At 38.7% G+C, this 23,810-nt stretch overlaps 1 protein-coding gene across 1 annotated transcript; it reads right to left on the reverse strand.

Moving 5' to 3' along the window:
- Positions 1-120: 120 nt before the first annotated feature.
- rspo3 (R-spondin 3) lies at positions 121-11,962 on the reverse strand. Its single transcript, XM_046846209.1, has 6 exons — positions 11,187-11,962; positions 6,710-6,889; positions 6,462-6,605; positions 4,782-4,928; positions 4,488-4,661; positions 121-1,053 (listed from the first exon to the last, which is right to left on the reverse strand). Exons 1-6 carry the CDS (start codon positions 11,278-11,280, stop codon positions 854-856), a joined length of 939 nt encoding a protein of 312 aa, XP_046702165.1. The 5' UTR covers positions 11,281-11,962; the 3' UTR covers positions 121-853.
- Between the last annotated feature and the right edge of the window lie 11,848 nt (positions 11,963-23,810).

The following is a 23,810-nucleotide window of genomic DNA, read 5'->3' on the forward strand; positions in this document are numbered from 1 at the left end:
TTGGGGTTTGTAGCATCCAGTTATAGGAATTATAGTAATTAGTAAATTAGATATTTGCCTATGAAAATGTATATTGCTTAAATCATGCCAAAAAAAAACAAAAAACTAGAAATGTTCTTTAGAAACATCATTATTTAATGAACATACAGGTGCTTTTGGTTTGTGGTGTGATGGCTTAATTAAAAGCTTAGATTCTGCTACTAGAGACAGGCAAATTTGTCCCTTGTTTTGAGTACACTGAACAAGACTGATGAAAAAAACAACTGCAGAGAGAACCATTAACTCTTTATCCAGGACCTCCACGGCCTGTCCTCTTGTCTGGTGGGTTTTTACCAGTCCATCATACAGTCATAGCTTTATCAACAGGCAGTGTCCATGACACCAGCAAGCACACTCGCTTTTTAAGTTACTCAGCCAAAAAAATACCAAAAAAGATAGACGTTTATACAATAGCAACTCTACATAATGTCAAACAAATCTACATTCAAACCACAAAGTGATGCTGTACCAGGCCAGTGTCTGAGTCCACATCATCAGCCTGCTGTTTCATAAAAATCCCACTTCACTACAGTGAGTTCAATATCGTTCCAACTCGGTGCCAGGCTCCTCTGCATGAGAAAGCTGTCGCATGAGCAATAGATGCCCTTTGAGGGCATTTAGCCAGAAGGGATAAGGGTTAGCTTCACTGTTCATGTCACTTAATCTTATCAGTGCCTTGTTCCTCTTGTGCATATACAGTATACATTTAAATTATACAGGTAGCAGCAGCACCCCTGAAAGTGGGGGGTTATAGGGCAGAGGGGTAGAACAACCAGCGGAGGGTTATTTGAGAGGATCGCTGTGCAGAACCTCACTATTCCATTATAGTGTCTCTGCTCTGGGTCCTTTTGAGAAGCTGTTCTGTTTTGTTCCTGTTGTCATCCTCCCGGGTTCCCAGCTCTCTCTCCCGCTCTCGCTCTCTCTTCCGCTCTCGACGGCCCTCACTGTTTGTCTTCTCTTTTCGGTTGTTGCGATTCTTCTTCTCCTCTTTACGTGAGCCTTTGTTTCCCTTACCTAAAATAACAAGCATTAATACAATTAGTTTAAGCAGTCTCTTTCAGCTCCAAATAAAATTTCTATGTCTTGTGGAAGCACAAGGAACTCTATTCTGCAACCTATTCATTACTAAACAATCAAATATATTTAACCATTTAAGGTTCAGTACAACATGATTTATCCTATTATTAATTTTAACTAAGTTAATGAATAATTCACAACACTTACTGAATATCAACTGAATAATAGGCTGTAAATTATATAAGTACTGTAGACACCTATATGCCTACAGTATTAGCTAATTATTAAATATGGCACATAATATCTCTGAGATTGATGATTAGTGCAGACCAGAAAATGATAGTGTTGTTTAATAAGCTCTCAAAAAAAAATTTTTTGTGTCTACTAAAAAGCACACTTGGCAAGTCTTCCGTTTTGTGATTCGTATTTGTCCGAAAATCAAGGACCTTAAAATAAAATTCTGTTGATGTTACTTTATCTGGTGTTGCTCAACACTCCTAAAGAGCCAATTTCAATCCTGCTGAAGGCTTATCAGTGGCTGAGTGGAGCAAGGCTGAGCTCTGTTGTGTGGAGGATTGGAAAAGTGCTTAGGTGGACACCCAGCTGCCTCCCTCCGTTTGCATCCCTCCACTCGGACTCGATTAATCAGCACTGCTCTTTTTGCTGCTGGGGGGATCAGGGCAGACTGCCCACTGCAGCCCACACTGACCTGAACATTCCTGGGGTCCGGCCAGACCGATATGGAGCCATACCAGCTATGGCTGTTTAAAAAATGTGCACAAATAATGAAGGGTAAGCGTGTCAGCCGTGAGGAGCCACAACTGCTTCTCTATCTCTCACGCTCTTGTTGAGTAGGCAGACCCCACCATGCCTCCCACAGACTTGAGTCAGTTGGGATTGTTATGAGAGAGTTGTCTCGTTTCAGTTGCGACTGATCAGTGGTCTCTCACACACACACACACACACACACACACACACACACACACACACACACACACACACACACACACAGTAATTCCATGCCCATCACTTACTCACACTGACACCCCCTCCCTCTCTCCCGGCTCTTTATACACAGGAAGTCCCCTCTGTACACATTGTTTTCTTTGTCATAACGATTTAGAGATCAGTGGATTAGTCATAATCTCTGCATTTCCTACAAACCAAGCCATAACACCATCAGGGTGCTGTTCGGATCATTATGGATATGTTTATTGGGTCTATTTCAAAGCTAGAAGTCTGTCTACCAGTTCTATAAACTGTCAAGCGTTGCTTTGATTCCAAATGGGATATCGTTATACAGGCAGTTTCTTCAAGAATATAACACATTCTTCAGCATCTGGTCACTATTGCTGGAGCAGATGGAAGGCCTTGTTAGATGATCTGGATGAGGAATTGGTGGGGGAGTCCATTTAAAGTTGGATCTGTACAAAAATGACCATGTGAAAATGGATCTATTCATCACGCATGTATTATCAACAAACTAGCCCGTGCCTGAACCTCACAGTCCACAAAAACATGTTGCAACCCTTAAAAGCAAGTTGGCTGCCAAAGCTTGGCTTGGAGTTGCTTATGTTTCTCAGCTCAACATCAATATTTCAACATAGGCATCATCTGGCACTGATTATTCACATTTTCCGAAAGAGTGATTGAAAAAGGTTAAGGAAGGAAGAGAAAGTTGAAAACTACACAAGAAACCAGATGTAATTATCATAAGGCATAGCTGCAGAGTGGTCCGAAATTACAGAAGGTTACAAATACAATTCTGGCCTCAAGTGCAGTTCATGATTGGTGAGGTCCTGAGTAGTGCTCAGGACTGTGTATCAGAGGATAGTTCAAACCAGATATGATGTGGAGGACAAAGTGCCAGAATTACATTAATGAGGATGTGGACAGGCATGCTGTCATCCAGGGGGCTTTTGGCAGGAGCCAGGCAGGGATTAAAGGCTCTGTTTTGTCCCATAGGAGGAATGCCTTTGGCTTCAAAATCTTGTTGTGACTGTCCTAGCAGGGACAAATAAAGGGATAGTGGTTTCGAGGGTACATTAATCCTCAGATGAAGTGCTGTTTGCAGGCCAGGAAATTTATATCCAGTGAATGAATAGTAAATCAAGTCAGTGCTAGTTTATGCCATATTAAAGATTATGGGTAGATAAATAAATAAAACAGAGGAGGTGAAAGGGAATGACCAGGGCATAGGATTCAGGATTAAAACAGGCTGCATATGATAAAGGTCAGGAAGCAGGGGAAAAACAAATGACAAGTTAGTGGAAAGCAGGAGGAAAGACTTGGCAGGAGGAAAAATAAAGCCGTGTGTGTATGAGGGGTGAGGGGGAGGATGTATCAGTGTCAGAGGGTTGCTTGGGATTACTCAGGGCTGGCGGGGGTCGGACCACTGACCCCGCTGGGCTACGCAAAATATAAACATGGATGGGACAGAGTCCTGGCAGATAATTAGTGCTCAGTTGATGTTCGAGGAGTAGGGACAGCTGGGTAATCACAGTCAGAGACTAGGTCAATAACCGACCCTGTAGTGTGTAACACGCACCCTTGTTGGCAGACTCAGTGGATCAACATCATGCCGACTCAATGCTACGAGCTAATGTGCCACAGAAGCCCCTCCAGGCATGATGTGTTTACGTGTGTGTTTGTTGCTCTCTTTAGTGAGAGAAATGCACAGAGGGGTTACAAAGTGTTGTTGTTCATCTGTACACTCTTTTTGTGTCAAATTCTGAACCTAGGATTTGACATTAGCTCTGTTTTTACATATGACATTATTTATTAGTATATAAAAGGCAAAAGAGGATTGTAAACCAACACACGGTCTGGGAAACTTGATGTAAAGGGAGTTAATGAGGGATGTGGTTACAAATTCAGTCTGCTATCTATCACAAAGCTCAATTCTACGCCTTAAACATGGCAGTCCAACCAAACGAACACTTACAGCGTGATTATATAAATATGCTTTAACAACATAGCCAGTTCTGCCATGTTTGTTTACTTTGCTCCGGTTAAAACAAATTTTTGCTCCTTACTTTTTATGAGTTTACTAAAGTTTACAAGCTGATACTGATAATATCAATTGTTTAGACCATCGGGATAATTTTGTCATTCAATAGGCACCAATGTGGGTCTGAAAATGGTCTTTACATAAATCAATTGAAAACTTAAAAATGTAAAAAAACAAATGTCTATGTGTCGATGTCTATGTATAGATGTCTATGTCGCCTAAAAAAAAATTTAAAACATCTAATTAGGGGGAAAAATTATGTTCAAACAGAATAAACAATCTGTTTATTATTTAAAAATGACTACTATTCATAATAAATATTGTTTGTTTGTGTGCCATAAATATACTTTTAAAACTACATCGATAAAATTTATGGTTTTAAATTTCACTGTGTCACATCTACACATCAGCTGAAACTTACCACATCTCCTTTTCTTAACAAAGCACTCTCTTTTCTCTAAGGTGGAAAGGCAGGGGTTGCCCTGTGGACTGGGGGTCTGCAAAATTTTCCGTGTGCGGCTTTCTTCTCCAAAGCAGCTTTTCCCTATCCGCAAGCACGGACCCCATTCGCTCCACTCTCCCACCTCACAGTGCACTGAAACAGGAGACAAGGCAGTGAGGACAAATCAGCAGCAATCTTCCCCATTTCTTACTGTGAAACACGTACTTGCACGATTTGTTCAGGGTCATACTGGATGTGTCAGGTAGCACTCACCTTTAGGAATACACTCCATTGCCTGTTCGTTGGGCTCAAACTCTTCAGGGCAGATACTGTGACACTGACCATGCAGTAGATAATGACCTGACATACACCTTGTACAGGTGTCACTGTTCAGGCAAGACTCACAGTTCACTGGGCATGCTGCAAGACCAACACACACATACATGCACATGTGAAGGATTTTCCATGTGAGGGTTTTCTACACCTAAATCTAACCCAAACACCTGACTTCATGCAAAGTATGCTATCTCTTTTTTAAATCTACATTTTGGTAACAGTTTGCTGATGTGGACCAGCCAAATATTACATTGTATATCTGCTTCAAATGGACAAATGGACATTTGGTGCAACCCAGATGAGGATGGGTTCCCTCTTGAGTCTGGTTCCTCTCAAGGTTTCTTCCTTATGCCATCTCAGGGAGTTTTTCCTTGCCACAGTTGCTCATCAGGGACAAACTTACTTGCAAAGAACATATTTACGTTTAATCACCACATTATCTGTGTAAAGCTGCTTTGAGACAATGTTCATTGTTAAAAGCGCTATACAAATAAAAATGAATTGAATTGTATTGAAAATTGGTAATTTGGTACCCAAATGGTAAAAATGTTGGTCCCCATCAACATATAAAAAAAAGACACACAAGCAAACAAGAGATGAACAACAACGAATTCAGGCTAATTCCTGTAATCAACATATCACACATGCAAATTAGAACAATCAGCATGGATCCATTTCTACACATTTTTAACAGTTGAGGGTTAGAGGGTCAGAGGTGTGGTTATGCCTTACAGGTTCACTCATATGTTTATAAGATCTATGCTTTAATATCACTTACTCAGAATGCATAAAAAATTGTCAGCCCATGTGCAAGACTGCGAGAGCTTGTACAGGCGATGCCAACATTTAAACATTTTTGAGGGTAAAAATTGTTTTTGAGTGCATTACACCAATTTATTTCAATTTTATTTTAATTTATTTGCAGGAAAAACAGCTTATAGTGTAATGTGTGAACTTTGTCTAAACCAACACTATTTCTGTTTGTGTGTATTTTCTTATCTTCTAATTTTGAAACTCACTCTCTCATTAATATTTTATTAGGATTAATTAAATTGCTCATCAGATTATATAATAGTTTTTAAGTAGCATACACTGAATTCATAATTCAAACCTTGCGTTCTTGTGGAATGCTTCTTTTGTTTAGTGCTTAGTCAAGTATTTTGAAACTACATTGTCTGTAGTTGGTTCTTTCTTGCTTAATAAAATGCTTTAACATGTCTGACAACCTTTTTCTTTCTAGATAGAACAGATTTGCATGGCTATTAGAGAGTAATCTGTATGTAAGTAGCACAGATATGTCACAATTAAAGAAATACGATTTTAATTTCTTAGAAGTAATTGAATAATTTGTAACGGATTCCTATTGTTAACCAACCATGAAAGGCACCTAAATTGCATTGTATATGATTTTCAAGAGGTACGCGCAAGGTAGATATCTAGTTTTAGAACTGCTAATGATTTCTGTAAAGCTGCTTTGAGACAATGTCTGTTGTGAAAAGCGCTATAGAAATAAACTTGACTTGACTTGACTAATGCATCTGTTATAATATGTAGCTTTAATGTCCTCATAGACCACTTAACTGTGAAAAATCTTTATAACAAGAGTAAGGTACTCACGTGCAACACATTCCCTCTTGATGTCACTTGGCACTAGGTCATCTGGGCAGCTCTCTTGGCATTTGCCCTTGTGAAGATATGATCCTGCTCTGCAGCGTGTGCAGAAATTCTTGTCAAAGCAGGTGTCGCACTCAGAGCCACATTCTGAAAGACACATCACAGGCCTGTTACTCATCATAGTGCTTATTAAACTACTAGAGGTCCATCTTAAAAACAGTTTATAGACGGGGTTTAGTGAGTGTTCTTACTGGAGCAGTCATTTTTTTCAGGCGAGCGAGTGCCAAAGAAACCCTTAGGACAGGAAGCCAGACACACGCCGATCTGCCTCATGCCATCCCTCTCCAGGTGAATGAAGAGTCTGGGCATGCATGTCAGGCACCCATTTGAAGCTGAGCAGGTCAGACATCCGCCCATGCATCCTGGACCCCCTAAATTCACAAGGCAAAAGAAAAAGCTTTAAGTAAGCTTTAGCAAATATTTTACTGCAAGGACATGCACAGTTCTTCCATTTTTTTCCAATTTATTGCCTGAGCCTAATATAGAAATCAATAATCGTGCACTTCTTATTTGCATCTGAACAGCTTTTTAAAAAATTAAGGAATTCTGTTTTATGTACACAGTTCAGATGATTTACAGTCTTGCACTTTCCTGGATACATATGCGATGTGCATATGTTTCATGGTCTTGCACATTCCTAGTATCTTTCGAGCCACAAAAAAAAAAGTTTTAGTGCTGCACAGCTGAATTTGTTTTACTATTCTTTTAAAGCATTCTCACATTTTTCTCACCTTTATACCTTCTTATAAAGTAGCTAGACCTCTTAGCTTTATTTATTTATTTATTTTGTGTGTGGGTGGGGGGGTTGGGGGGTTTGTTCTGGTTTGGATTAAAAATGTATTTAGTCAACATTTAAACCAAACCAGCTCCAGGATATGAGTAACAACTTATGTGTTCATAATTCTCATACACATCTCTGGGTTTTTTTTACAACTTTCTAGAAAAAATAAAAACACAAGCAAGACTTTGGCACCTCTCCACAATTTGAAGCACAAAGAATGTTTGTAAAAGTTAAATAGTTCCAGGTTCAGTGAAAGAAACTGCAGAGCTGTTAATTAAGGGTGCGACAATGACTATAATGCAGCATAATAATAAACATGACAGGAAGCCCCCAGATTTGTGCATTCTCCTGCCATGGAAACTAATCAGCAGAGATACTACATACTGGGGTTTGCACGCAAATGTCAGCACAGTAGCAGCTGCATTTATAACCTTAATAACAGGACAACCATGTTGTGAAGAAAAAAATAGAGACATTAACTCATGAGACCAAGAAAACAGGCTGGAGCAGTGCCTTATAAACATGTTCACAAACATCAAAACATCCTTCTGTCATCAACTGTGTTATCTCAATGTGTTATTCCACTATTGGTGTGAACTGGAACAGAGCAGGCACAGATTTGGGAAGAAGTGAGAATCAGAGTCAGTAAAGCTGTGTAGACACTGTAAAGCAGTTTTGGCAGAGAATGCACACTGTCTTTCAAGTCCTCTGTTCACAAAGCCAGTGATAATAGCAGTGCAATGTGAGGCCTCACTGTTTCACTTTAAAGACTAATGTCGAACAGTCAAGCATTCAGCACAACAGTGAGTTAAGGAATAGAGCATAGAGCATATGGTCACTGATTACATCAGTTTAACAGTGCAGGCTACAGATTTGTGCCAAAGTGACTGATTTACATTAAATACCTCACTGAATTCCTGCGTCTAAAAAATGCATGATGCTCCTTGGCTGCATGAGAAAGAACTCCTGATTGAAGTCAATCGGTTCCATGTGTTTCTTGCAGGTGAAAGGCTCAGATGGTAGGAAAGATTGACCTTCAACAGGTTCTATGAGGAGAGTTTGTGGGCAAGGCTCAAGTAACTGTGTTTGAGCTCTGTCCCAGGCTTCAAGGGGAGCAAGATATATAATATTCTGGAGCTTTTCACAGAAATGGGAACAAGATGATGTGATTAAAAGCACCCAAAAAACAACCAGTGATTGTGAGGGAAATGATTTGCTAATAATCTTTCGTTCAGTTAATGGTTTGTTTTCAAGTTAAATGAAATAAATTATGAGCGGTTAAAATGTATTACTCCATTTGAGATACAAATAGATAAACCACTGCCACTTTTATTTTTAAACTGCACCGATGAGCTCCTTCATTCTCCGTAACTACTGTGAGATTGAATTGAATTACATAACCTTTTCCTCCTAACTGCACTCAGTCATCTTCCTGAAAATACACAGAGATAAACAGAAGGTTTATCCCCACCATATCATGCAAGTGAAGAGGTGTTCTCAACCTGTTCTCTCCCTGCTCTTGCATTCCGTGCCACTGAACTGTGCTACAGCATCTTTTTTTCCTCTCCTGATTCCCTGAGTTCATCCTTGGCTGACAGATTGCAATAGATCATGGATATTCTGTTTGACATATCTCTGCAATCTCTACAACTGCTGTCCATTTGCCCACATGCGTTCCTGCCAAAACCTTCTGATTCACAGAACTCTTAACTCAGAGGAATTTTGCCTGCCCTCGTGCTGCCACAAGTTCTAGGCCTACTTGTTCAAGTGAAGCACGAGTAGCTCTAATATGTAAACTCTCGCAAATTGTTTTATCATGGTTCCTACCCGGAGACCACAAAACAAGCTTCCCCCTGCAACAAACCTATTAGCAGCACTGTTAAAAAGTAATTAAATCACAGCATTTTAGACTCGAGAATTAAGGCACAGCACTGACCCATGGCCATAGACTTCTGCTCTGAGTAATCATGGAACACAGTTCATTTCCTGACAATTATATGAGCTGGCCACACACAGACAAAGCTGATTAGTTAAAATGAAGCAAACAAAATAAATGTGTTACACTGATGAATATTGCCTGCATTCGCCATATTTAATTCACATAAGCTCATTAATGGGCAGTAGATGGAGACTGTGTGCTGGTATAACATGAAGCGTACAATGAATGAGGATGGTAATGCATCTAGTTTAAATCCACATGACTCACTGACCAATGTATTCAAGCGGGACTGAGTCATTAAGAGTTATACTAAAGATGGTACCACAGTTAATAAAAGAAACCTAAAAATTTATTTCAGGCTGTAAACATTGGAAAGAAATTATAAACCATAGTACTACCATGCAAATCAACAACAACAACAACAACAACAACAACAACAACAACAACACGTCTATGACACAGACACTAGTCTGCTCATGCAGGAGGCAGGAAGCGTGCGAGTTCAAGCGTCCTCTGGGTCACTCACTGTAAATTCATATTGTGATCTCTTTGCCTCACAAATCTGATTGCAACTCTATCAGTCGGCTTTGAATTTGTTAAGAGTTTTTGTTTGAAGATTGTAATGACTTGTTTTAGTGGGACTAAACTTCCACTTTGGTTCCATTAGCTTAACAATATAGAACATTGGATTCATTATTTATTTATGCACATTCCCTTTTCAGCCCTTCATGCAGCAGAGTTCAAAAGAAATATAATGCAATATGTTGAAATCTAAATTTAGCATAATTCCCATGGAAAAAGAAATTATGTGCCGATCATTTTTGTGCAGTGTATATAACTAACTAGCTTTCAGACATTGGATTAAATATATTTCTTGTGGGCATAAAAACCACAAATTGTAGACGCAAAGTAAATAGTAAGTAAAAACTCTATAACCACAGTAGGACTGTTACATAGGTCATTATAAATAAATATATATGTTTTATATACTTGCAATTTCCACTAAATGTATCATTTTAATTAGTTAGAATTTCAAGTTTATTTCACCTTTGCAGTTGTCAGATTCTGTCATATGTCTAGAACTTGATAATAAAAATCAAGTTTGCCCTTAGTAACATCTGCACACTTTTTGGGGAATGCAAAGATCCCAAAGACAAACTAAATTAGTACTTGCCAATAAATTTTTGTTATGTTTCAAATAATTTTTTGTCTATTTTGCCTATTCATTGGCTTGTACTCATCCCAGTGTTTGCTTTATTCCAGAATCTGTTTCAAGATTATACATCATGCATCCACAGAAAGCGATTTCGTCTCCAGTCAGCACAGTTCCTCTTACTCTGGTCTCTCACTTCAGTCACTTTGTAGCTCAGAGGTTTGTTACAGCATGCACAGGCCTACAGATTTCCATTTTGCACTGACCGCTAGAGAGCGAGCCGAGCGGTGCGCCCTGATCCATACTGCATGCACATTAAGATTAACTGCCATTAACTGTGGCTATTTGTTTGGCTGTTTGAGGTAAAATATTGCTTAATAAAATAAATATTAAATGATATATAATTAATAATAATAAGAGTACTTTTTTTGTAATCTTGATCTGTGCGCAAATGTGAGCCATTACATGAATACATGTTATTTTCTTTGCAAATTTATTGCACTCCTAATATTTGTGTCTGTATGCATGCGTCTTCTCTGTTAAAAATGTTCATCCATTCACCCGACTGTCTCACTCAAGCCGCTTACTGTTCGCTCTAATTATGGATCTTTATGTCTATTATTATTAAAAACAATTTTAAGCAATTTTTATTATTTGGAATACGACAGGGAGAAAATGCATCCCCCTGAAACACAGTGCATGAACCCTCTGATGCGCGGCCAGCAAGACTATAAGTGCGCACAGGTGCGCGCGCGAAGCCTCGCCCCAAAGAGCCAAAGAGCGCGCGCTACTTACGCTCGTGCTGCCGGTGCCTGGAGGTGTGATGCTGACCGTTTGCGTGCTCCATCCAGTGCAAGATCAATACAATGGAGATTAGTTGCACTTGCATAGTAAACGAGGGAGGGGAAGCGATGCTTGTCTTGCCAATGTTAATGTCCTCGACCGACGCGTTGCGCCGAAAAGCGTAAAGAAAGCAACGCAACGCTTCCTACAGCGGGCAGATGCCGCGACTCTGCAACTCAGGCGAATTCACAATGGCCCAAAAACACCTGGGCCAATTCGCCAACATCCTGCACGGAATCCTCATAGAAGCCGCTAAAACAGAGCGAGACAGCTCGGTATCCACACAGCGAAGCCTTCCGTCCGTCGCACAGATTTCATAGCAAACGCCGATTATTAGTTCTTCGTCGCACCACGAACCGAGCCTGGAAATGTGGAAAGAAGCGCAGGAAATGTGGCTTATCCACTTGTCCTTGTCTTCTGTATTCCCAGGAGGAGAGAGCGATGGTGTGTCCAGGTGCGTGAGCGCAACTTTATCGGATTCGGTATGTAGGAGGAGGTCCGGGTCTCAGCCGCATCTCGCACTATTAGAACCAGCACCTTCACACAAAATCGCCTTCAAAAATATATCAAATGAAACGCGCCTTTTTTTATAGACACATATTGTTGACGGTAGTCTAGACAGCCCAAAGTTTCACGCTTGAGCAACTCTTTCTGTCCCTCTCGGTCTCTGCTCACGGCACAACACCCTCTCCGAGCGATAACTGATGACTTCAGCTCTCCACCGTCTCTTTCCCCCCAGTCCTGAACTCCAAAGTTTATTTAGAGGGTGAGCCCCTAACGTCACCCCCACCCTTTGTAACACTGACAGGAAAAAGGCAACCTGAGGATTATAATCATCTGATCCGACAATCTGTCAAAGTCTATTAAAAGTACTCTTACAATAAATGGATGTTATTACACAAGCCGGCAATTAACATTATGCCTTTTTTTTGTAGTGTTGCGTCGATTTCATTCATTGTCACAATTCTGGATATGGATCTGGATCATTTGCTAAACTTTCCAAACGTTTACTTTCTAAATGTATGCTTGACTATGAGGTTTGAAGGGAAAACAAACATAAAAACAATTTTGCAGTTTCACAATATAAAGGTTGCTTTGCTACTATGGTATGGGAGATTTGAAGATACTCTACTGACTTTCCAGGAATTGTAATAGAAAGAAAAAATCATTTCATCATACTTTATTATAAACGATTAAGATTTTATTTACAAGGTTATATTACATAGTAAGCGTTTTAGACAATGGCAGACACGTGGAGAGAAGAAACATTAACACATGAAATTTAGCAATTTTTAAAAAATATATATTTCCTATGCATCCCATTTTCTAACGTTTTACACATCAGAGTGATCCCTTAGCAGCAGTAAAAGCCAAACCCACAGTATTAACATATAAGAACTTCTGATAAATGACACTTAAACACTTAGACATTCAACAGTATAGAAAAAAGAAACTTACATAACCGAAGGAGAAAAATCTAGTTTTTTTAAACACAGCAATGTATTCATTATATGCTTACATGTTGTACAATGGTTAGATAACATTTGGAGTTGGCCACGGTCAATAATGGGAATAATGGGAATGATAAGCAAGTAAAAATTGTATCTTCTTATAAAGCTGTGGTGAAGAAATACTACAGTAACATAATCCCTTTCTCTTTACCTGCCAAGCAGAAAACGTCCAACCGTGAATGCTGTGTAAGGGACAACCATTAATGTTGCATGACCTATATGAAAACAAAACAATACAAAACGATTGGTCATATTCAGATGGAATAGTTTGCATTTCATGTATGGATTGTAAAGATAGATGTACATATACAAATACAAATATGTAAGTTGTACAAAATTGTTAATAATAATCAGAATAATAAAAACAATAATTTTATGGGTAATAATAATAGGTTCGATGAACATTGCCTAATATTTGATTTTTAGAATATATTTCACAAAAAAAACAAACAGCAGAAGTGTGATAGGTGCAAAAGCAAATACAGCCGTGTGTTGCACCACTTCGGGGACATGGGTCGAAAATAATGAATTTGAAAGTGTTCTGATATTAGCCTCTAGAGGGCGTCAGTGCTATGACTGGATAAACAGCCTTGATCACACGCTGTATCCTCATGAATTTGTGGGTCCTTTTCTTTCCGGAAGGTCTGAGACGCATTTTCATTTGATATGCAGCAATAGCCACATAAAGACAAACGCCTGCATTTTTGTGTGCATGCTCTGGAGTATAAACAATGGTAATGATTACTGGTGTACGTGAGAGCACTGCATGGCGCAGTAGTTCCCCTCTTCCCACAGGGAAGCTTATTTACACGTCTGGCACTGAAAGCAGAGGCCTGCTTTTCCTAAGCAGTGTGTTGATGTTTATAAGAACATGACCAGACCAATGTTTCCCCTTTTGCAGCTACTCTATCAATCACAGTGAGGGTGCTGGGAGAAATGCCAGACTGTCCCTTATTTCTAGGCAAAGTAGTTAGTGCCCTATGGAAGTTGGATACCAAAGATCATTTTTAAAATATTTATCCTTGTAATCAAACATTAATCAGGACTTTACTAGAGCAAGAAAAAAGCTTTAAAAAACAATCGCAATTAATGTGGGGGTAGGAATTCCAGAGGAATTAATTTTTACATAGGTGGGGGGCAGAATAAAGCCTGTCTTTGTGCCCCCACCCCACTGATAAATAAGTCCCAGGGAAGAACACTAGCAGGTAATGCAGTAAAGGAGGTGAGGTCATTTGGTCATTCTATGCGATAGCCGATGAGAGAAGCCGTCAGCAGGATGAAATGAAGTTGGGCAGGTGCACCTCTGTTCAAAATGTGATTGCAGCACAAGTAGTAGTATGTGGGAACTGGGAAAAAAAGAGGTTAAAAAGCTGTTCTGCATCTAATTATCACAGTGGAGTCTAGACAGGAGGATTTCAATGCAGTTGTGAAAGGAAGGTCACTGACATCAATTCCAGTCCACTTTCTTTCTCAAGTCTAAGTCTAATTACCCTGATTTTGCATGTTGTGCATGCAGAGTATTAGTCTCCAGTGTGAGAACAGGGATGCCTCAGATTTTAGGAACTATACCATGATTTTCACACATTTTCCCCCTGCTTTTAGCAAGTAAAGGTGTTAGATAGGGAAACAGGAGGGAATGGCCTGGTTTTGTAAAATGCTGCCAGCCTGATGAATGCTTACTCACTCACTTAGTAACCTCTTTATTCACCATTGAACAGTAGCTGTGAGGCTGGGGAGGAAATACACTCTGGATGGGATGCTCGGACACCGTACACACATATTTACACCTAGGGGAAATTTATCATTGCCAGTCTACCTACTGGTATGTTTTTGAGAGGTGGTGGAAAACCTGGAGAACCCACAGGCAACCACAGAGGAACGTGAGCTCAGGAGAACCTGGAGCTGTAAAATAGTCACTTACCAAATGACAGTGGTGGGCCTTCAGGGTCAGCAAAGCCTTCTCTGCTGGCCTAAACACTATCAGAAGCACTGATCTACATTTACAACCTGAATTCTAATATTTGATCCATGAAATTGTATTAATTTATTCCCAACACTTTATTCTCTTCATTTCGTAGCGTTTCTCTTGGCTGCACTGCTTCCAGTACGTGTATGTGGATGTTAGATTTTTTTTGTCCAATCAGATTTCAGCCTTTATGTGCTGCCATATCAATCTAATCTGCCCAGGGCCTGCAAAGTCTGTACTGCTGGCCTTTTTTTTTTTACCGTAGTCTCTATTAGCAATGGGTCTCTTTCTTTAACCAATCAGATTTCAAATTCGCCTCACAGGGCAGCTAGCTGGCCCAGAATAGCGTCAGCATTTTTCCATCCTCTTATTGGTTGGTCAGAGGGAAACTGTTACAGCCAAGTTTGACTGGCAAAACACATCTGTAGCACGCTGCACACATTAATACATCTGAGATAGACTTCTTTATGCCTATGGAGGAAGAGAAATTGATTTGGTCTCGGACATACTTAAAAATGAATTTTCAAGAAAAGCTCGACATCGTGAGGAGGTCGGCCACCTCGAAGCTAGCTAGCGTGTCTCACCCCAGAAAGGGTTTGTTCACCACTTCCAGACCAGTAAATACAAGCGGTACCACTGGCTTACAGCCTCTGAGGAGCGGTACAAATTATGAGTCTCTCGCATTTCTTACGCATCTCTGGTGAGTAGGTTGTATTTTAATTAAATTTTTAATGTTTTTGTCATGTTATTAAACAAATATTGATTCTAAACTGCTCCAGATGATGTAGGTGGCACAGTTGTGGTTGTAGTGTAGAGGTTTGGAGCTTGCTTTAGTTAAATGGTATTCACCCTGAATATGTGAAATGCCTCTCTCTCTGTAATGCCACACTTTGTTATATTGCATTTTTGTATTGTATTGATGGTTTCTATAATTGTGACGTGATAGTGGTGGTATTAAGAGGTGGATTAAGTCCCCACTGGAGGCCCAGGTACCAAATGCACGGCCCACCACTGCCAAATGGTCACTTACCACCATGTTGTTAACAGCATATCCAAGAAATGCTAAATATTAAATATTTGTACTTTTTGTAATTTTGTACCTGCCTAACTGTTTTAGGCAGGTGTTAATATAAAATATAAAAGCTTCTCACTTTCTTACTTTTCATATATTTGAGTTTACTAACAAAACAGATACTACTACTACTTTAACAGGACTAAAGGTGTATATTTGTTCATCCCCAATAAAATATTTTTCTAACTAACTTGAGCATGCTCTTAGCATTAGGCATTTATAGGCATGCCCCTGGTGTGTGGAATGAAGGTTTAAATAAATGCAACATGAGTTGGAAATAGAGCGATCTGTCTTATTAGAAACACATCAGTAATACATTTCCTTTTTAGCATGTTGGCATGTGGGGCTGTCAGCTAAACTCTTGTCCAAAATTGAAGAATCAAAGCTAAAAAGCTCCATGACATCTCTTTAATCTGAGAACACACTGAGCAAAGCCTCCTTACCTAAATATACTTGAGATCCACTGCATAACTGTGGATTGCCAAGAGTCATGTACAGTGGAGTCAAACCCCCTTGGAGATTTAATCAAGGCAGTTCTAGCAGCTCATTCAACTTCGTCCTCACTGAACAACTAGCATGCTGACCCTAGGTGTTCCAAGTGAGGGGTTAGCAGATTATAAAGAGCCTGGAGGTTTATATTAATCTGCGCTATGCTGGGAGATTCTTCAACTTTGATTAAAGCTTTTTCTTTCTCCTGGCAGGTGGTCTGTCTGGATCAGCTTGTGCTATTGTCCCAGTGTAATCACTCTTTGCCCTGGACCAGGCAGGATGGGATAGGGAGTAAACTCCCTAGTGTGGGTTAGTTTGCAGCTTTTCTGATAGTCCATGAGAGTATGAGATACTTGGTATTGTATTACTAGTGTCCTTTATATCTCTGTATCTGTTTATTTACACTTAGTCACTTATTACAGCTGTGCTTTAATGAAACCACCAATGATTTTATACATGCTATTATTGACCTGAAGTGAAAGAGAAAAGGGACATCTGGAGGCTCAGTGGATGCCATCCAAAAAGTTAAAAAAGTGGTCTGGCGAATCGAATAAAAACATCAAGACTTGGACCTAAATTAGTTAATCTTGTCAGTGTAGTCAGTTGTAATCTGAGCAGATATACAATGACCAGACACAAATAAGACATGCAGCAAGATTCCAAATCCTTATTTTCGCCCTTTAGACTCTTCCATAATCACAACATTACTTCTAAACATTTAACTTAAGCAATTTTTTAGACAAACTTAGGGTTTGTGTTAGCCATCACCAGTTACCTGCTATCTGTTGCATCATAGTCTCTCTCTCTTACCAGTCAGTCCTTACACTAAGCTGTACAAAATTCTATCCAGGTGGAAACTCTAATGAAACAGCTGCATTGAATCTAAATTCTTTAGGACTGCATGAACCTTAGATGGTGATGAAGCAGCTACAATCTGACTCAAGTATTCCATGGCATTTGGCAGAGACATAAATGTGCCATAGGAAAGTCATCAAACTGTCAGGAACCTCAGTCTAAAAAGTTGAAATTACTTTAAATATGTATGGGATGTATAAATCGGATCAAACAAGCAGGCACTCAAGAACCCACCCACACACCTGAATGTAATCTAATCTACTTCTATATACTTTACATATAACTCTTAGGAATGAACACCAAATGGCAATAATGATTGCTCAATATTTGTATTGTATAAGGTCAAAATGGTACCACATGATTTTCTGAAGCTCTAAAAGTGTTCAAGGGCTCACCACAAAGGAAAAAGAACATTATTTCGGGAGAAAAAAAAGCACAGTGAAACATAACATTCAGCAAATTTTGTAAAATCAACCTTAACAAATATTGATTACCTCTTAAAACTTTTGTATTCAGGCAAGTGTAAATAAAATTTTAAATATTTAGTTAAACTTTATTAATTGGGAATAGATTAATGCCATCAATGCAATAACCAATCTAGTATTTGCTCATGAAAGGCTGTTTGTTTTTCAGGTCATTCATTTTAGCACAAATTCAAACACTCAATTCTTAGCACTGCCAAAAAAATGCACATTGATTTTAAAATATATATTCAAGTCAAGTCATGTGGCTTTTATTGTCATTTCTACTATACACAGTGGTACACAGTACACAGTAAAAAACTACACAACGTTTCTCCGGAACCCTGGTGCTACACTAAACAATAACATAAAGCTACAACTCAACACAAGCTACATAAAGTGCATCGAGTGCAACCTGGTGCAAACACCAAAGGTGCAAAAAAACAGTACAGACAGACAACACAAGACAAGACACAAAACCAAGATAGTGCCGACCAGTAAACCTACTGTATACTTGGTTATACAGTACTGTAAACTGTAAAAACTATACCCGGGAGTGAATATAGACAATATATTGTATATAGAGATGTTTATTGCATGTTTTGCTCGAAATGTAGTTATACATGTCAAGCCAATACTGTTCATTACAGCTGGTTAAACAAATGTACAAATGTAAGGATTTTTTTTACATGAATTGGTTTGTAAATTATAACAGTTTCTAAATGGTGTATGTAAAAAAATCCTAAAATGAGTGTGGTTTTTATAGAGACTGTAATAAATATTAGAGTTAGTAAAATATTTCTACAAGCCTGCAGGTGCTAGATTGCCTAAATAACTTCTAACTGCGACTAAAAAAAAGTCAAACTTGCTGTTTAATCAGTATAGTCACCCCAAAGAATTTCTCCTTTCAAGTATGTAGATAAAAAGTACTTTGGTAGAAAAATTTTAAACGGAGGAAAAAAAGCTGAAAGAGCAAAAAGTTGTTAAATCTAAATGGTGCTAATTAGACATTACATGCATCCACTGAACATGAACACTGAACATCAAAACCCATTATATAAAAAGCATGGAGTCATATAAAACAGTATGATTCAAAGCATGCTTTTTATGACCAAACCTACTGAATAATTAAAACCAATGTGTGTTCAAGCTAATGGCCACAAGACTGGCTCCAGTAGTGCCAGTAAGCTGTCTGCTGGATATCACTGGGTGCTGGTGGACTCTGACGCTGGATGGAAACAGGTGTGTGCCGCGTGTCGGGCACATGGGGCCTGTAAAAATAGCATATCTAAATGCTAGAGTGGACAGGGAGACGTTGGACTGTTTATAGCTAGTGATAATGGTTTCTTCATAAAACAAACCCTAGCCTAATTATCTGACTAATCATTGGACACAGTTACGGAAATGCCAATACGCAAACCCTATTACTGTAAAGAGCCTAATAGCTCATGGAAATTGCTTACCTGAACTCATTTAAACCTCGACGAGTATTGACAATATGCTTGTTATTATATTATATGGTATTTGTGGTCATGGTGGGTATAATGATCACAACCATTTTTTCTAGACAACATAAAAACTTTATTAATATTTCTGCAGTCATGAAATTGATGTTGCATTAAAAATATGCAATACATGCAAAACATATGCATTAACAATACATATGTTTACATTTCTCATTTATGGGTACTTCAATCAGAATCTGGCAGTTATGGTTCTGAATGGTCAGAGGAATTTTTGTTTGCTTGTTTAAATTTGGTCATGTATGTGGTCCACCTGAACATTGCACTCTGACATTTCGTAAAGTGAACTCAGCGCTGGACCATTCCATGTGTAAATGTGATACACCCCAGGGACAATATGATTGGTTGAACATGTCACTTTCAGTTTCACAGTGGAAATGGAATATAAGCATGCAGCATAAACTGAAAGAAATCACACTGTGACATGACATGCCATATTAAGTAAACATTAATTAGAATAACAAACTTATCTTTCATTTTGTATCCTAGAAGTGATTCTTTTAGTCTGGCAGTCTACCTGTTCAGCTATTTATCTGTACACACACACACACACACACACACACACACACACACACACACACACACACACACACACACACACACACAGACAGACAGACAGACAGACAGACAGACAAACACAGATATAGGCACAGATACACAGCCCTCCCTCTCCTTCTCCTCCCTCTTCACAACACACATTAAAAACAAGAGTGGTTTTAACCACCTGGAGTCATCTGTCTTCCGAGGGAACTAAATCCCTGTAGAGCTGAAGGCCTGCAGACCTGAAAAGCCTTCACGGAGAAAACAGCTCATATGATTTAATACCATAATCTGGGGTTTGGAGGCATCCTTTAGGTGCAACCCGCAGATCAATAGTCTCCATAAAAGACAACTCATTTTTCTGTTATTCAAAAATTGTATTGAAATTCTTTAATAGCAAACACATGACAGAAACAGGGAAAGGTGGGCAAAATGGGAAATCAAGGACACAAAAAAGACCTCTAGCTCCTTTAAATATTAGACTGTATAAACTTGTGTGTGTGTGTGCGTGTGTGTGTAATTCTATAAGTGGAGAATCTTCTCTGCAGAATGGGTAAGTCATCTGAACTTGGGCATGATGGGAAACACACTCTGGCCTTCTGACCTCTCAGCACAAATCACATTTGCCACACATGCAACCGCTGCACACGAGCACAATTCACACCACTGTAACATTTTGCATAATCCCCTTGGAATCCATGGCCATTCACACAAGTCAGCATAATATTGTAAATATTATTCTGCCTGAGGATTTCCCACACAACTAATTTACACCTCGTCACACTTGTGTTTGCATGCCATTTTAAAGGTTGTATTTTTATTGGCTTGCATTGTCTGCTGCAACTAAGCCAACAACAACTTCCACTTTGCTGGGGTCTATGGGCACTGCGACTTAATGAGCAGGCATCTGTCAACATGTGATTCACAAAGCTAACTTCTCCTCTTTCCACCAAACAAATAAGTGAAAAGTCCTGCTTCCTGGACTGACAGAATGTTTCTTTAATATTGTAACTTTACAACGCATTACAACACTAACAGAAGCTGAGGAAAATTTATGAGCACATTCATGCGCTTGCTGTAAACCATTCTGAACTGTAATTATTTTATAGCTTTGAACTGGCAAGTTTTGTTTATAATTTGAGTGACTTCATGCATGACTGAGCGAAGACAAATTCCTACACTTCTGATTTTACCTACTTTGTTCACCCTAATGTGGAAAAAAATATGTTCTTTTTAATTACTCTTAAAACTTTGTCTAAATCCAGCCCAGTCTCACCGCATTTGATATAGTTACGAAATGTAATCCATTGATTAGTGTTCATAGACACGAATTTCCCTCCTTTTTTGTGTCACTGAGGATGACTTTCCATGTAATGTATTTCAATATGAAATATTTTTGGTATTTTTTAGATTAAGTTTTCGTTTTGCCACTGGATACCACAGACGCAGTGTTATTTTTTTCCTCGTTTGATATAGATTTTTTAAAATCTTTAAGCACTATTACTCAACATTTAAGGATATTGTATATGTTTTTATTGCCTTATATTTGGTAAGCTACTTGCTGTTATAAACCATTGTCAGAGGTTCATTCTAATCAAAATACGGTAAATATATTCTCCTGGTTAATTAAGGAGAATGCATTGATTAGAGACACATACATTTATGACAGTATAACCCTATCCCTTACCTTAACCCTAACCGTATAATTTCTACCTTATTCTCTTATAAAAATGGGGCAAAAAAAGATGAACTTTGGCATTTCTGTCAGCATTAGCCATGATCCTCTGCCTCCATTGCTATGGAGACGAAACTAGATGGAGGCAGTCGATGGATGCTAATTCACATCCCTTGTAACTTAATAAAGTAATATTTCGCAAAAATATTTAAATATATAATTTAAAACTATCACTGGCCTCTTATCTTAGCAAAAGCCTTTTAGACTGCTGGACATCAGTTGATGTTGCTACAAACACCAATCTAACAGCAAAATATCCTTGAGCTGGGCCTTGGCTTTATGGCCTATTGCATAACAACTGGATACTTGCTTTGCAAGTCAAATACTAATCTCTCTGGAGTGTTCACTGTAAAAGAGCTCATATATTAACTTTTAGGAAATTGTTAGAAAGATTTTGTCAGCTACATACAGCAACAAGACATTTGTCAGATCGAGAACCAAAATACATACTCATAATTCATGCTCTAATAATTAAAAAAAAATGTATATATATATATATATATATATATATATATATATATATATATATATATATATATATATATATATATATATATATATAGAATAAAGACCACCACTGGCAGCTAACCTTTAGGACATTCCTTATTTAGTGAGTTTATCTTACTTTCCATCACATATCACAAGTTCTCTCGGATCTCACAAAAAAGACTGACCAGCCATAAAGACCGATTTCCACTCATCAACATCAACAATGGAGTCATCCTCCAGCTATTTAATCTGTGACATTTTAATGCCGGTTGTTAAGGAGAGGAGATTTACGGGGGCCAAGAAGTGTTGCATGAAGATGGAAAAACATGGCCTGAAGTGCACCATAGCACACTGTTCCTCCTGACACTCACCCAGAGTGCTTGACCTATTTTTCTGCAAAGCACACACATACAATACCTGGTCAGGAATAATAACCTGGCAATTCATCCTTCCCTGCTAATTCAAGCCCAGTGCTTATTGAGAGATAATAATATACGGTGTTAGAATTAATTAAGAATCAACAAGAATTGATAAGAAGAATGTAAGAAATTATTTGGAGTTAATGTCAATTTGGGTGCACAGTAGTGAATGCAAGCAATTTAGTGAAAAGATGAATGACATGCTTCAAACTGGAAGAAATGTAGAATAGGTCCTTCAGATATCTTAAAAAAGAAGGAGCTTGTCATAACTTGTTAGATTAAAACTAATATTTGTTTTCAGATAAGGCAGGTTTTTATTATTTTGATTACATCTGGTTATCTGGTTTTCATTCAGGGCATAAGTTATTCTTCTTGAAAATGTTTTTGACATCAATTCTCTCCAGACCTGCACCAGCAGGACATATGGACAACACAGTCAAGCCTATCATACTTTCATGTGGGAAGCATTTGAATACCTTGTGTAAAGAAGGCCCACAAGGACATTTAAACATGTGAGGCTTGTCAAAGCAAAGTAGATCTTCTTACAGCAGCTGACATTTCACACACTGTTTAAAGAGCTACAGAACAGAAACAAATAAATAAACACCTAAGACCTAAGCAGTCTCTCTCTCTCTCTCTCTCTCTCTCTCATACATGTTCAGGAGGTACAGAAGCTCACTTCCACAGTGCACACTGGCAGATAGTAAAGTCTCAAGAGTGCCAATCAAAAACTGTCATCAGACAAACGCTTTGGTGTTGACAATGCTGGGCTGCAGAGAGAAAAACACACTGTTCCCCAGAGTAAGCTGAGAGACGAGAAACTAGTGAAAGTGAGAAAGATGTGGAGTGAAGGGAAAAGTCAAGATGAATGCAGGTGAAGGTCAGGTGAAAGGGAAATACATAAAAGAATTTATAGCAAAACTTGAAAAGTTTTTCTTAGCTAAAAAAAAACAAAAAAAAAATCAAAGATATCAGGGAGCTGAAAAGGTTCTTTACTGCACTAATCTGTGTTCAAATGCAATGTTGTTGGGATGCTAAGACCTGGCCCAGTCTCTCAGGGTCATGCCTCATTGGAATACAAACATCCTGCCCTTGCTGTGTAGCTTTTAATCTGCCCCAGACTCTCCCCAGCACTCTGCCAACTAGCCCTGTAACTAAATCCTACCTGCAGCGTATCCTTTACAGGCATTCATCATCTTTGGCCATTAAGCCACATTTTCAGCAGAGGAAAAAAACACAACAAAACATAAAATCAAATTAGACAACTGCATGTTACACATGTTTCAAGCATATATATTTAACATGTATTTGTGTACTTGTAATTTATTCTGATCACGAACTACCTCAAAGCATTGGAAAAAACATCTGAAGTTCGAACAATTCATAATTACTTAAAGGTTATACAGACTAATTTTTGTTAATAGGCAAGCACTAGTAGGCATAATCACTATTTTGCATCAGAGCCGAAACACCACCAGCATCCTGCATGCTGCTATTTCCGGAATGGGCTACGTTA

This window comes from Silurus meridionalis, chromosome 4 (genome assembly GCF_014805685.1).
Source record: "Silurus meridionalis isolate SWU-2019-XX chromosome 4, ASM1480568v1, whole genome shotgun sequence".
NCBI classification, from domain to species: Eukaryota; Metazoa; Chordata; class Actinopteri; order Siluriformes; family Siluridae; genus Silurus; species Silurus meridionalis.

Bases quoted from the DNA above. Each gene is read 5' to 3' on its own strand.
- rspo3 (XM_046846209.1), bottom strand. From the start codon at position 11,280: ATGCAAGTGCAACTAATCTCCATTGTATTGATCTTGCACTGGATGGAG. The intron at 6,606-6,709 runs GTAAGAACACTC...TGTGTCTTTCAG, and splicing joins TGAAAAAAATGACTGCTCCA to AATGTGGCTCTGAGTGCGAC. The intron at 4,929-6,461 runs GTGAGTACCTTA...TTGGTCTTGCAG, and splicing joins CAAGAGGGAATGTGTTGCAC to CATGCCCAGTGAACTGTGAG.